Here is a 13,326-nt window from a genome sequence, read left to right as displayed (position 1 = left end):
TCTTGATCTTACCAACTCCACCCTGTCCCTTGCATAGGGCAGGGCATTTATCTCCACCAATGATGAGTCTCATGCCAATGGACTTGGGTACAGGGTTATACCAATATTCTTAACTTCTAAGAAACAATTAAAACATTTCCAAGAATAGAATCCTGGCTGAGGAGATAAGAACCATCTAGGTATAGGACATATTGGTTCTGCTGTTCTGTCTACGAGTGGGTTTACCTAAGGATAGTTTGAATGACTCTAGAGGAGAAGCTTACCTCTTTTTGCCTTTATTCAACTACAAAAATAGTTATTTGTTCCATCTGAACAATAGTCCTTGGAAGAGAGAACTTAAGGAACTTAAAGGTAGCAACTTGTCTTGGTACCATTTTATCTGAATCTCTCTGAAAAAAAAATAAGAAAGAGATAACAAAAACAACAAAAACCACCACAATAATATTTGGCTGATTGTAGTAGGTAGTGATTTGAGGGGAATTTAGTGAGAGATGAGAGGGGATTCAAAAGGATATTACACCAGGAAATAGCTTTGAAGGAAGAGAGCTAATTTCAGAGTACACCCTTACTTCCTGTTCTCCTTACTAAGCAACCTTAGTGAAGTTTGCCTCAACAGATGGTGAGTTAGTTCCTCCCTCTAATTACAAAAATCTGCAGAACAGTTTCTTTAGTTGAAAAGGATCTATTTATTTTCTTGGGGGAAGGAAATGAGGGGAAACCTGGGAGAGAGAAAAGGGGTCTTCCCTAATTCTGGCTTATATCATTTATTGAAGCCTTTGGTGTAAATCTCTTCAAAAGGAATAAAATGTCTTCCCCCTGAGGGAAAACAGCAGTAATCCTGCTGAGGCCTTTTCTGGGCAAGACTCTCTTTTCTTCAACTCAAGTTATGTGGAGAAAGGTAACAGCCCGAGAGATTTCCTCCAGCTTTCCTCTATTCAAAAGGTTAGCCAGAGAGAAAATGAAGTGGTGTGTGTTCAGACCTCTCCTAGGCAGAAGTGAGTCCAGAATTCAGCTTGGTGCTAACTGCCTCCTTCCTCAATCTTCCATGGAATTCTCTGTTTCTCTGTCTCTCTCTGTCTGTCTCTCTCTCTCTCTGTCTGTCTCTCTCTCTCTGTCTGTCTCTCTCTCTCTGTCTGTCTCTCTCTCTCTCTGTCTGTCTCTGTCTGTCTCTGTCTGTCTCTGTCTGTCTCTGTCTGTCTCTGTCTGTCTCTGTCTGTCTCTGTCTGTCTCTGTCTCTCTGTCTCTCTGTCTCTCTGTCTCTCTGTCTCTGTCTCTGTCTCTGTCTCTCTCTCTCTCTCTCTCTCTCTGTCTCCTTTGCATGTCATTTCTTCTGTCTGTGCCCATTTCTCTCAATCACAAATCCCCATTTCTGTTTTTGGCACAAATTTCAACCCGAAATCTTATACCCTATTTATCATACTTACCTAAATTATATCTTAATTCATTCTGTCTATTCTGTGAAAATATAGTTATCCTAAAATATTTTCCAACCCCCCCCCCCAAAAAAAAGTCTCAATCTCTCCTTGCTATTCTAATCTATCTAACCCTATGCTAAGATTTGGGGTTGTAGGAAAATGAGATGGGTAATAAAATACAAATGCAACACAAGTATGGTTTTGAGCAACAACCAGTTCAACAATCCAAACAGTTTTTAGCAACTAAGTAAACTTTCTTATCTCAATGAACTATAACCTGTTCTTGGCTAAGGTAACTATGTAATCTAACATAGACATGATATCAATTTGTATCTGATCTACCTTGAGGCTCAACTTCCCTACCGAATCTTGCCCTGTGTGTTAGCTATTAGAAAATGTTAGTGGCTCAAAACTATATTGTTAGTATAATAATCCATTAGTCTGTTACAAATGTAGGTGGTTCTGTATATGCACAGTAGCTTGGTGGTACACTGGATAGAGTGCTGGGTCCTTGGGTAGGAAGATCCAAGTTCAAATCCCTCGTTTCACATTTACTACATCGATGGCTCTGGAAACATCACTTAACTTATTTTTGTCTCAGTTTCCTTATCTATAGAATGAGGATAATAATAATAATAGTGCCTACCTCCCAGGGCTGTTGTTATCCAGATTATACTCCTAGGAAAAAATGAGATAATATTTGTAAAGCACTTCACATACCTTAAATGCTAGTTATTATTTGGCACTGACTAAACATTAGCCCATCTTCCCTCCAATCCCCCCTCCACTGCATTTCCCCTATTATTTTATTTTTTGACAGACTTATAAACGAAGGGAATGCTATTGATATAATTTATCTACATTTTAGCAAAGTTTTTGATAGTTTCTTGTGGAGACGTGACAAGATGATAATACACTTAGAGGGATTCAGATGAGGGACTCAAAGCAAAGTTAGTGAATGTCAAGAATATCCCATGGATCTATGGTTGGCCCTGTACTAATATTTTTTTTATCAATAACTTGTATAAAAACATTAAAATATGCTCATCGTATTTGTAGATCATGCAGCTGAGGAAATAGCTAACACATGAAATGACAGTTTCAAGATACTTTAAAGAAACCTTGAAGGGCTAGAAACGTGGTCTTATATTTAACAAAATGAAATTAGATAGATGAATAATAACTGGAATTTAGTAATAACTAGTACTCCTTATTTTCAGCCCTAGTATTAATTCTAAGACAGAAGAATGGCAAGGGGTAGGCAATTGGGATTAGGTGACTTGCCCAGGGTCACATAGCTAGGAAGTGTCGAGATCAGATTTGAACCCAGGTCTTCCAACTCCAGGCTTGGCATGTGACCTAACTGCCCCTTTAAATAACATTTCAACATTTCCAAAGAGCGTTATATATGTATAAATATATAAGTGATCATCACAGCTCTATGAAGTAAATGCCATTTTTAATCCTCATTTTGCAAATGAGGACACTAAAGCTGAGAGAGATTAAATGATTTGCCTAGGGCCTTACTATTAGCAAGTTTCTGAGCTGGAATTTGAATTTGGATCTTTCTGACTCTAAGATTCTATCCACCTAGTTTTTTTCATATATGTTTATTTAATTTTCTTTTTTTTTTAAACCCTTACCTTCTGTCTTGGAGTCAATACTGTGTATTGGCTCCAAGGCAGAAGAGTGGTAACGGCTAGGAAGTTGGGGGTTCAGTGACTTGCCCAGGGTCACACAGCTAGGAAGTGTCTGAGGCCAGATTTGAACCTAGGACCTCCCATCTCTAGGCCTGGTTCTCAATCCACTGAGCTACCCAGCTGCCCCCTTAATTTTCTTTTTTTAATGCTCTATCACTAAGCCAAATTACTTCACTTAACTTTGGTAGATTAGCTTGGTCTCATATATCTGAGAAACCAGACTTATCAAAGATGAAATAAACTTATTTTCCCAATAGACAGTTTTTATTCTTGTTCTGGTTACATGGGTTTTGTTCATTACAAAGATTTTTACAATATGATATCATCAAAATCGTCTAGTTTATCTTCTGTGATTTCTGCCCATCATTTGGTTCTCTGGGTATATGTGTCAGTGTTATTTTCTCTATTTTTATATTTGCTATTTATTGATTTTTAACTTTATTTCTTTTCAAATTTTAAGTTCAGATTCTCTCCCTCTCCCCACCCCCAGCCCATTGAGAAGGCAAACAACATATCAATCATACATGTGAAGCCATGTAAAGTATTTCCATATTAGTCATATTACCAAGAAAAAAGCAACAAAATTATATGTTAATTGACACTCAGAGTTCATGAGTTCTCTCTGGAAGAGTCCTTTGGAATTGTCTTGGATCATGTATTGATCAGAGTAGCCAAGTCTTCACAATTGATAATCATTACCACATTGTCATTACAATGTACAATGATCTCCCAGTTCTTGTCAATCCACTTTCTATCAGTTTATATGGCTCTTCCTATGTTTTAAAATTTTTAAAATTTATTTAGAGTATTTTCCCATGGTCCCATGATTCATGATTTTCCCCTCCCCTCTTCTTTTCCCCCCTCCCAAAGCTGACAAGCTATTCCACTGGGTTATACATGAATCATTGTTCAGAACCTATTTCCATATTATTCATATTTGCAGTAGAGAGATCTTTTAAAATCAAAACCCCAACCATATCCCCATTGAACCATGTGATCGATCATATGTTTTTCTTCTGGGTTTCTGCTCCCACAGTTCTTTTTTTTTTTTAAAATATGTTAAAATTTTATCTAATTACCACCACCTATAAGGTAGCAAAGCATTATCACATGCATTTTCATGGAATTTAGCAAGATTGAAATTAGTCAACCAATAAATTAATATTTACAGCTTCCATGGGTGCACACAAGACTTTTGCTATTTCCTGTTTACATATGGGAAATGTGATTGGCTTACTCTTCCAGAGAGACAATATCAGTGCTAGGATCAGCAGTGATTTTATAGGCAAAAGAGTTCAGTAAACTCATACTTAAAAAAAAAAATACTATTTTCTCAAAAATCTCACCATTTACTTTATGACTATCCTAATTTTACCCAACTTCCAAGATTAAAAAAAGAAAGCCCCCAACAATTCACCAAAAGAACACTTAATGTCATTAAAAACAAAACACCTTACTTTCTGTCTTAGTAAGACTCCAAGACAGAAGGGCAAAGTCTAGGCAATTGGGGTTAGAAGTGACTTGCCCAGAGTCACACAGTAAGGAAGTGTCTGAAGCTAGATTTGAACTCCAGGCCTGGTGCTCCATCCATGTTGCCACCTAGCTGCCCCTAAATATGTGATGTTTAAAGCTTTATTCTTAGACTTTTTTTTTACTTTTAAGTCAGCAGCAATTCCTCTTCACCTTCATTTTCCCTTGCATGTTAATTAAAGATTTTCACCTATTTTCTCAAATTCACTTACTCTTTAGTAATTTACCAAATTAAATGAGAATGCTGGGTATTTCCTAAACTTAAAAAGTCCTTAATAGCGTATTCATTTATTTCAGGGTTTTCAGTTTTCTCATGGAGAAAAAAAATTAAATCAGCCATACCTCAACCTTCTATCTTGCCCACCTGTTATTCTACAACATAATCTTGGATAGTAAAAGCTGGTGTATGTTGTCTTAATTTCTATTGTATAGGGAGGGAGAGATCATCAAGAAAATCTGTAACCATTATGCGGAAAGCCTTGAGAATCCATGCTTTCCCCTCAAGGTTCAATTATTATCTTTTATTCACTCCTCAATCCATTTAATTATCTGATCTAAATTACTCTCTAGTTCTTCTGGCACGTTGCTGGGCAGTCGGTGTACTATTTCAGGCTTGTAGGAGGCCATGGCTTCTTCATAAAGAATTTGGAAAATTTCACACTGAACATTGTCCTGTAGTTTCTTTACACTGTATCCCCTCTTTTCAAGTCTTGTATATAATACAGAATTATGTTTGAAGTACAAAAACTATATGAAACCATCGTTCAGGGAAGAAGTCACAACCATGGTAATCAACGATAACTCCACCTTCTTTCATTTTATTTTCTAACTCATCAACTACTCTGTCTTCATCCAAAATGGGACATTCATATTCTTCATCAAAGCCATCATAACTGTCCTTGTGCTAAATCACCCACATGAATGTATTTCAGTCCTGTTCTTGATGCAAGTTCTTTACCGAGTGTGGTCTTTCCAACCCCTGGTGTACCATAAGCAGGATGTTGGGCAGCCTCATGGTCACCGGCTCCGCCCTGGCTGCCTGCTCTCTCTCCATGCTGGAGCAGCAGGCAGAGGGGACCAGGTAGGAGCCGAGAGGGTGGGCCTGGGGTCCTCCTCACAGTTCTTTCTCTGGATGTGGATACATTCTTTCTCATCAGTTCCTCTGGATTGTCCTGGGTCATTGCATTGCTGCTAGTAGAGAAGTCCATTACATTCAATTGTACCACAGTGTATCCGTCTCTGTGTACAATGTTCTCCTGGTTCTGCTCCTCTCACTCTGCATCACTTCCTGGAGGTTGTTCCAGTCTCCATGGAATTCCTCCACTTTATTATTCCTTTGAGCACAATAGTATTCCATCACCAGCATATACCACAATTTGTTCAGCCATTCCCCAATTGAAGGGCATCCCCTCATTTTCCAATTTTTGGCTACCACAAAGAGTGCAGCTATGAATATTTTTGTACAAGTCTTTTTCCTTATGATCTCTTTGGGGTGCAAACCCAACAGTGCTCTGGCTGGATCAAAGGGCAGAAAGTCTTTTAGTGCCCTTTGGGCATAGTTCCAAATTGCCCTCCAGAATGGTTGGATCAATTCACAACTCCACCAGCAATGCATTAATGTCCCAACTTTGCCACATCCCCTCCAGCATTCATTACTTTCCTTTGCTGTCATGTTAGCCAATCTGCCAGGGGTGAGGTGATACCTCAGGGTTGTTTTGATTTGCATCTCTCTGATTATGTGATATTTAGAGCACTTTTTCATGTGCTTATTAATAGTTTTGATTTCTTCATGTGAAAACTGCCTATTCATGTACCTTGACTATTTGTTGATTGGGGAATGGCTTGATTTTTTATAAATTTGACTTATATATTTGGAAAATTAAACCTGTGTCAGAGAGTTTTGTTATAAAGATTTCCCCCCAGTTCTTCCTATGTTTTTTGGTGAAACTCCCTCCCTTCGCATTTCTTATATAGCACAATAACACTCCATTACAATCACATGCCACAATTTGTTTAGCCATTCCAAAACTGATGGGTAGCCCCTCAAATTCTAATTCTTTGCCACCACAAAAGGAGCTGCTAAAAATATTGTTGTGTATATAGGACCTTTTCCTTTTTCTTCGATTTCTTTAGGGTACAGACCTTGTAGTGGTATCGCTGGGTCACAGAGTATACAAAGTTTTATTGTCCTTTTGGCATAGTTTCAGATTGTTCTCCAGAATGATTGGAACGGTCCACAATTCCATTAACAATTTATTAGTGTCTATTTTCTTCTATCCTCTCCAGTACTTCTCATTTCAAATGAGTATGAGGTGGTACTTCAGAGTTGTTTTAATTTGCATTTCTCTAGTCAATTATGATTTAGAGCATTTTTTCATACGACTATATGTAGATAGCTTCTATTTCTTCATTAGAAAACTGCCTGTTCATAACTTTTGATCACTTATCAATTAGAAAATGCTCTTATTTTTTTTATCAGTTTGACTCAGTTCCTTATACATTTGAAAAACTAGGCCTTTATCAGAGAAAATACCTGTAAATTAAAAAAGAAAAACTCTTACCTTCCATCTTAGAATTAATACTGTGTATTGGTTCAAAGGCAGAAGAAGAGCATTAGGGGCTAGGGAAAGAGGGTTAGCTGACTGCCCAGGTTCACATAGCTAGTAAGTGTCTGAGGCCACCCTTGAACCCAGGACTTTCTGTCTCTAGGGCTGGCTCTCAATCCACTGAGCCGCCTACTTTCCCACTCCTGTAAAACATTTTTTTTTCTTCATTGTCTATGGTACTTTTTAACCAAAATGTATTTTTCCTCATTATCTTTTTTCAATTAGGTCTATTTTTTCTTCTGCTTTGTCCAAGATCATGATTGCTACCCCTGCCCTCTACACTTTAGCTGAAGTATAATAGACTCTACTCCAGCTCTTCATTTCAAACTCTATATGTGTCTTTCTATCCCAAGTGTATCTCTCATATAAACCATTTTTGGATTCTGATCTCTGTTCCATTCTGCCAAGCATTTCCATTCTGAGTTAGTTTATCCATTCATGTTCACAGTTATGATCACTAACTGTCCATTTCCCTCCATTCCATTTTCTTCTATTTATCCTTCTCTCTCTTTTTTATCATTTCCCTCCTTCTTACTTTCAACCACTATCTTCCCAATCTATCCTCTCTTTTATCACCTCTTCCTCACCCCCATATATCTTATCTCCTTCTTCTCCTATCTCCTTTTATTTGGCAAGACAGATTTCTATACCCAACTGAGGATAAAGAAGGAAGACTATATGAAGACTATATATATATTCTTCCTTTTTTGAATCAATTCCAGTGAGAGTGAGGTTCAAGAATAGCCTGCCACTGCCCATTTCCCCTTATATTACAAAAGCTCTTCCTTGTGCACTCCTTTGATGTGAGAAAATTTGCCCCACCCTACCTCTTCCTTTCCCTTCTCTCAATGTAGCTTTCTCATTCCTACATTCTTTTTTGGGAGTTATTTCTGACATTCCTGCTAGGTGGTACAATGGATAGAGCACTGGATCTGGAGTCAGGAAGGCCTCTCTTCCTGAGTTCAAATCCAATCTTAGATACTTATTAGCCATGTGACTTCAAGTCATTCACCCCTCTCTGCTCTCACAGTCTATCACTCTTGTTCTGGTCTCACTTTTTACCCTTTGTATCCCCGTCCCTATGTTTAACCAGTTCAACTTTCTATTCTCTTAGATCCTTGACACCAATTCATTTTAGCAAGTCACTTGACCCTGTTTGCCTCAATTTTCTCATCTGTAAATAAACTGGAGAAGGAAGTGCAAACCATTCCAGTGTCTTTGCCAAGAAAACCCTAGCTTGTGGTCATTATGACAAAATCCAGAGTACTGTAGCCATGTGAAGGATGAGGCTGATGTGGGGATCCTCCTTAAATGGAGGTTGTGGTTAGAGATCTCCAACTCCACCTTCCCCATTCAGAGCAAGAGGTACCAAGGGTAGGTAATACTGATAAAGTGTGAGTTCCAGGGATGAAGTAATCTTGAAGTGATGGGATTTCTGGGGACACGTTGGCCATAATGTTGTCGAATGAGATAAACTTGGGTTTTTTCTGTGGGCGTCCTGCAGATGGTAGCCATTAAAAATTTTCCCTCTTTCCTATTTCTTCTAAGCAATTTTCCAGAATCATGATATTTGGATTTTTTTATATCATATTTTTCTCTAAAAAACCTATAATTGCTTTATTATCTCTTTGTCATCTCTCTTCCATAGTTTGTAGAACTTTCACATATTTTTCAAGGCATGGGTGATACTAGCTTTCAAATGGGGTGGATATTTGCCAAAGTCATAGTGGTACATGTCTTTCCTCTGAAATGAGCTTAGGGAAAAGGATTGGACCTTGGTTCTGAGAAGTGTATTTAGCTCTCTTATCTTTAGTGCTATCTCTGCTATTTTTTTTTCCTGTGAAATCTTTGTTGGGTTTTCTTTCCTTTCCACTATTTTGGTTATTTTTAACTTTCTTATCATGGATTTAGCTGCATTTATAGTAGATAACCAGAGATCTGGGCAATCTGTTACCTTATCTTCTTGCTTGAACTCCTTGATCTTTCAAATTACTAACAGTGGCTTCGAAATCACATTCACAGTCCTTTTACTATCTAAACATATCCTTCAACTGGGCTATGCTACTTGAACTCAGAAAGAGCAATTAGGTATGCTGCAACTATTTCCTCACTTAAATTGGCTATTGTCTTTAATAGTCTTTTTTGGTCTATCTTTTCCAGTCCAAAGACTATTCTCCAAATCAGAGGAAATAGGACAAGAATGTGAACTGAATACCTCTGATTTCTCTCTTTGACCAATTATCATCTATCTTCAGAATGCACATTGGTCTCATCCTTTCTTTAAACCTTCTTTCCCTAGTACCATTTCATTCCAACCCATTTTTATTATCCTTAGCCTTTCTCATTAATCTGAAATTATTTGGATCTTTAGCACCCCCTCTACAGTACCATGGAGCTTTTTTGTTCATCCTTCATTAATTGCCCTTGCTTCCATTTTTTGTATGTGTCTTCAGGCCAGGTCTCAGTTGAATGACCATTTGGTAGTATATTTTAGGTTCTTTTTAAAGATATAGGTTGGACTCAATGGTTGATGATATCACTTAACTCTGATTCCATGATCTTTCCTCCTCCCATCTCTGTCCCTTCCTGTTCTTTGTCTCCTATTACTACCTTTTCCATCTTTCTTCCATTTTCCTTCCTGTATCTTTTTCCCACATCTTTCTCCTTATATCTCTACTTTTCCAAGATGTTCTCCATCCTTCTTATCTTCCCCCTGGATTTCTTTCTTTATTGTGATAGATAACTTGTTTATGGATAGGGACTGAAAGGACTGCCACCTGTGTGTATTAATCTATGTGTATGGAATTCTCCAACTTACTGGAATTTGTTTATCTTCTCCTGACCTCCAGTAATATGATTTCTGTGATTTCTACTCTCTTCTCTCTTTTACAAATGCAGATCCGAGATGGAGAATTGGACAAGGTTTTGTCATGGGCCAACACTTACTCCTGTGCACACCAGCTGTGGTTTGGGACTTTTCTCGGTTTCCTGAACATATATGACCCTGAATACATCAAGGCTGTGCTCAGTCGTGGAGGTGAGAAAACTCGAGACTTCCTAATGAGGTCTGTGTCAAAGGAGAAAGCAGAAGGGTAACTATGGTAGGGAATGAATGGAGAAGGAGAATGGGTGAGTACAATGGAGAGGGACCCTAAGCATGGGAATGAATGGAGGCCAGAACTGAAAACTTATGTGAGATAGTAGAGGTAATAATTGTCATTAGGGTTTTTGTTTTCTCTGGCAAAAAGAACAGTTTGTGGAATGAAAAGGTCCAAGACAAAAATGACAAATAGAAAATCAAAGACCAAGATAAGTAGGGTGATAAAAGAATGCCTAACTGCTTTTTCAAAGGTTGAGTCCAAGACAAATTTCTCTTTTTTAAAATTTATTTAGAATTTTTTTTTGTGATTACATGATTCATGATTTTCCCCATCCCTTTTCTCTCTCTTCTCTCAGAGCTAACAAGCAGTTCCATTGGGTTATACATGAATAATTTGTTAAACCTATTTCCATGTGATTCATATTTGCAGTAGAGAGATCTTTTAACATCAAACCCCCAATCATATCCCCATTGAACCATGTCATCAAGTAGTTGTTTTTCTTCTGTGTTTCTACTCCCACAATTCTTTCTCTGGATGTAGATATTGTTCTTTTTCATAAGTCCCTCAGAATTGTCCTGGGTCATTGCATTGCTACTAGTTAGCGAAGTCTATTACATTTGACCATGCCACAATGTATCAGTCTCTGTGTACAATGTTCTCCTGGTTCTGCTCCTTTCACTCTGCATCAATTCCTGGAGGTCTTTCCAACCAAGGCAAATTTCTTGACAGGGTTAAGAGAACTGAGATATATGAATATTTAAACCATTGGCAATTTTTTTTAGATTATGGAATATGGGAGAAGTACTATAGATGAGGAGAAAGGTCCCAAAACAAACAAACAAACAAAACCCAACAATAGAGTGCAGTTTGCAAGTTATGTCAGTGAGCTTGACTTCAATACTTGTCAAGATTCTAGAACCATTAAAGATGGTTGGTGAAATATTTGGAAAGGGAAGCAGTGCCAACATGGCTTCTTTAAGAATAGCTTATGCCAAATTAATCTTGATTTATTTTTTATAGCGTTTATAAATGGGGAGACCCTTGATCTCAATCCTACACAGAGATGATTGTTCTCTAGATCTCACCATCTCACTCAGAAGTGTTCTACCTCCATACAGCACTCACTAAAGTGCCTGGAACATAGAACACACTAAATAACTGTTGCAAATGTTGTCTGATTCAAAGCTGGGAAAGAGAGTTAACACGGGACAATAAAATCAAAGATATAAAAAAGTTAAAATATTTAAATGTCCAGCAGAACATCAGATGAGGTGAAGTAGAGGCAAATGTAAAACCTTACACTTGATTTAAAGGAAAATTACAAGTAAAAGATAATGAGAGCATGGCTTAATAAGTAGTTCTTCTGAACTGGAAGTTTCAGCAGCCTGCAGGCCTGAAGGGGGATGTGGCCACCAAAAAAGTTAATTTTTAAAAAAATAATTCAAAGATATTTCATTTTCCCAATTACATGTAATAATTATTTTCAATGTCTATTTTCCAAATTTATAAGATCCTAACTGTATCCCTCTTTCCCTTTCCCTTCTCCTCTCTGAGATGGGAAGCATTTTGATCTGGACCAGTATGATTTCCATATTAGTCATTGTTAGAAGATCATACTCATACAAAACCTTTAAAGCCCCTAAATAGACCAGTAAATACACTGAGGTGAAAGATGGTAGGCTTTATTCTGCATCCATCCGACTTCAATAGTTCTTTCTCTGGAGGTGGATCGCATTCCCCATCACCAGTCCTTCAGAATTGTCCCAGACAAGGAAGCTAATATTAACCAATTACTTGAGAGGCATTGAGAGGTAGAGCTTTCAGGTTGAAAAAAGGTAATGGTTTCCTTGTCCTCTGTCCTCATTAGACCTCATATAGAAGCTTTTGTTTAGTTCTGGGAATCTACATTTTGGAAAGGACATTGATAAGGTAGAGAATGATCGGAAGAGGGATACTAGTTTAGAGAAGGACTGTGAGTTCATGCCATGTGATTATAGTATAATGGTATATTGGGAAAAGCACTGAATTAGGAGGTAAAGGAACTGAGTTCAAATCCTATTTCTGCTATTTACTACCTATGTGACCTTGGATAAGTCATGTAACCACTTTGGGCCTCATTTTTCTCAACTTTAAAATATGTGATTTGAAACAGACAATTCCCAGTGTCTATTCTAGCTCTAAATCCACGCTCTTTTTCATTGGTGATGTTTAGATCAGAGATTTAGAGGTGAAATTATAGCTTTCTTCAAGAATTTGAAGAAATATAGAAACATTTTCGTATAGAAAATGGTAACCCTCTTCTGCTTAGTTCCCAAGAGATGAACAGTGGAGTGCAAGGAGGAGTTGCAGAAAGACAGCTTTTATCTTGATGTGCATATAGCAGGTGCATGGGGTGTTCTACTATACTATTGTACCTCATATCTCCCACATAGCCTCTGGCCTGGTAATCTCACTCCAATCTGTTCTCATACTTGCAAGCCTACCTTTCCACAGATGTACTTTGTTGTTACATTAAAATTCTCTTAGGTTCCTGGAGGCAACTCTATTAAGGGAGATATTTGTTCTTTCTTTTTACCAGTCTAGTTCTTTAGCCCCCACCAGTGCATTTCTATTTGAACAATTAGTCATTCAAAATGACTGCTTTAGATCTTTAGCATAATTATTTACATTAACAATCAGGCAAAAGAAAAAGTGAGGATAATTTTAAAGGAACTTAAGTGTTAAGCAAATAAATAATAAATGCATCACAATTAACGCATAAACCTGAATCATATACTCTCACAAAAAACAGTCAGTAACTATTGGCAAGGGTGAATATGCACAAATTTGCCAAGGAGGCATATAAACTAGGAAACCCATATATTCAAGGTAACTCACAATTCTGGAATTATAAAATTCAGTAAATTCTTTCTGTCTTAGAAACTTTTCATAAAAATTCCTTGATAAATGTAATTTCTATGTTGAAAGAACACTT

At 37.5% G+C, this 13,326-nt stretch overlaps 1 protein-coding gene and 1 pseudogene across 4 annotated transcripts in view; one reads left to right on the top strand and one right to left on the bottom strand.

Annotated features, from left to right (window-relative positions):
- LOC100023606 (cytochrome P450 4B1-like) overlaps positions 1-13,326 on the top strand; it is a 55,105-nt gene that overhangs the window by 10,599 nt on the left and 31,180 nt on the right. For 2 of the 4 annotated variants that reach the window (XM_056815186.1, XM_056815185.1), the window contains exons 1-2: positions 2-619; positions 10,150-10,288. In XM_056815186.1, coding sequence (XP_056671164.1) covers positions 617-619; positions 10,150-10,288 — 142 coding nt within the window. In that variant the 5' untranslated portion in view covers positions 2-616. Of the gene's footprint in view, position 1; positions 620-10,149; positions 10,289-13,326 lie in introns of those variants that run through there. The other 2 variants (XM_056815184.1, XM_056815183.1) reach the window with 1 other exon arrangement.
- Positions 5,153-5,660, bottom strand: LOC100012231 (adenylate kinase isoenzyme 6-like; annotated as a pseudogene).

Source organism: Monodelphis domestica, chromosome 2, assembly GCF_027887165.1.
Source record: "Monodelphis domestica isolate mMonDom1 chromosome 2, mMonDom1.pri, whole genome shotgun sequence".
Taxonomy (NCBI): domain Eukaryota; kingdom Metazoa; phylum Chordata; class Mammalia; order Didelphimorphia; family Didelphidae; genus Monodelphis; species Monodelphis domestica.
Note: the sequence above shows the minus strand (reverse complement) of the source record. Positions and strands in the feature narration are given on the sequence as shown.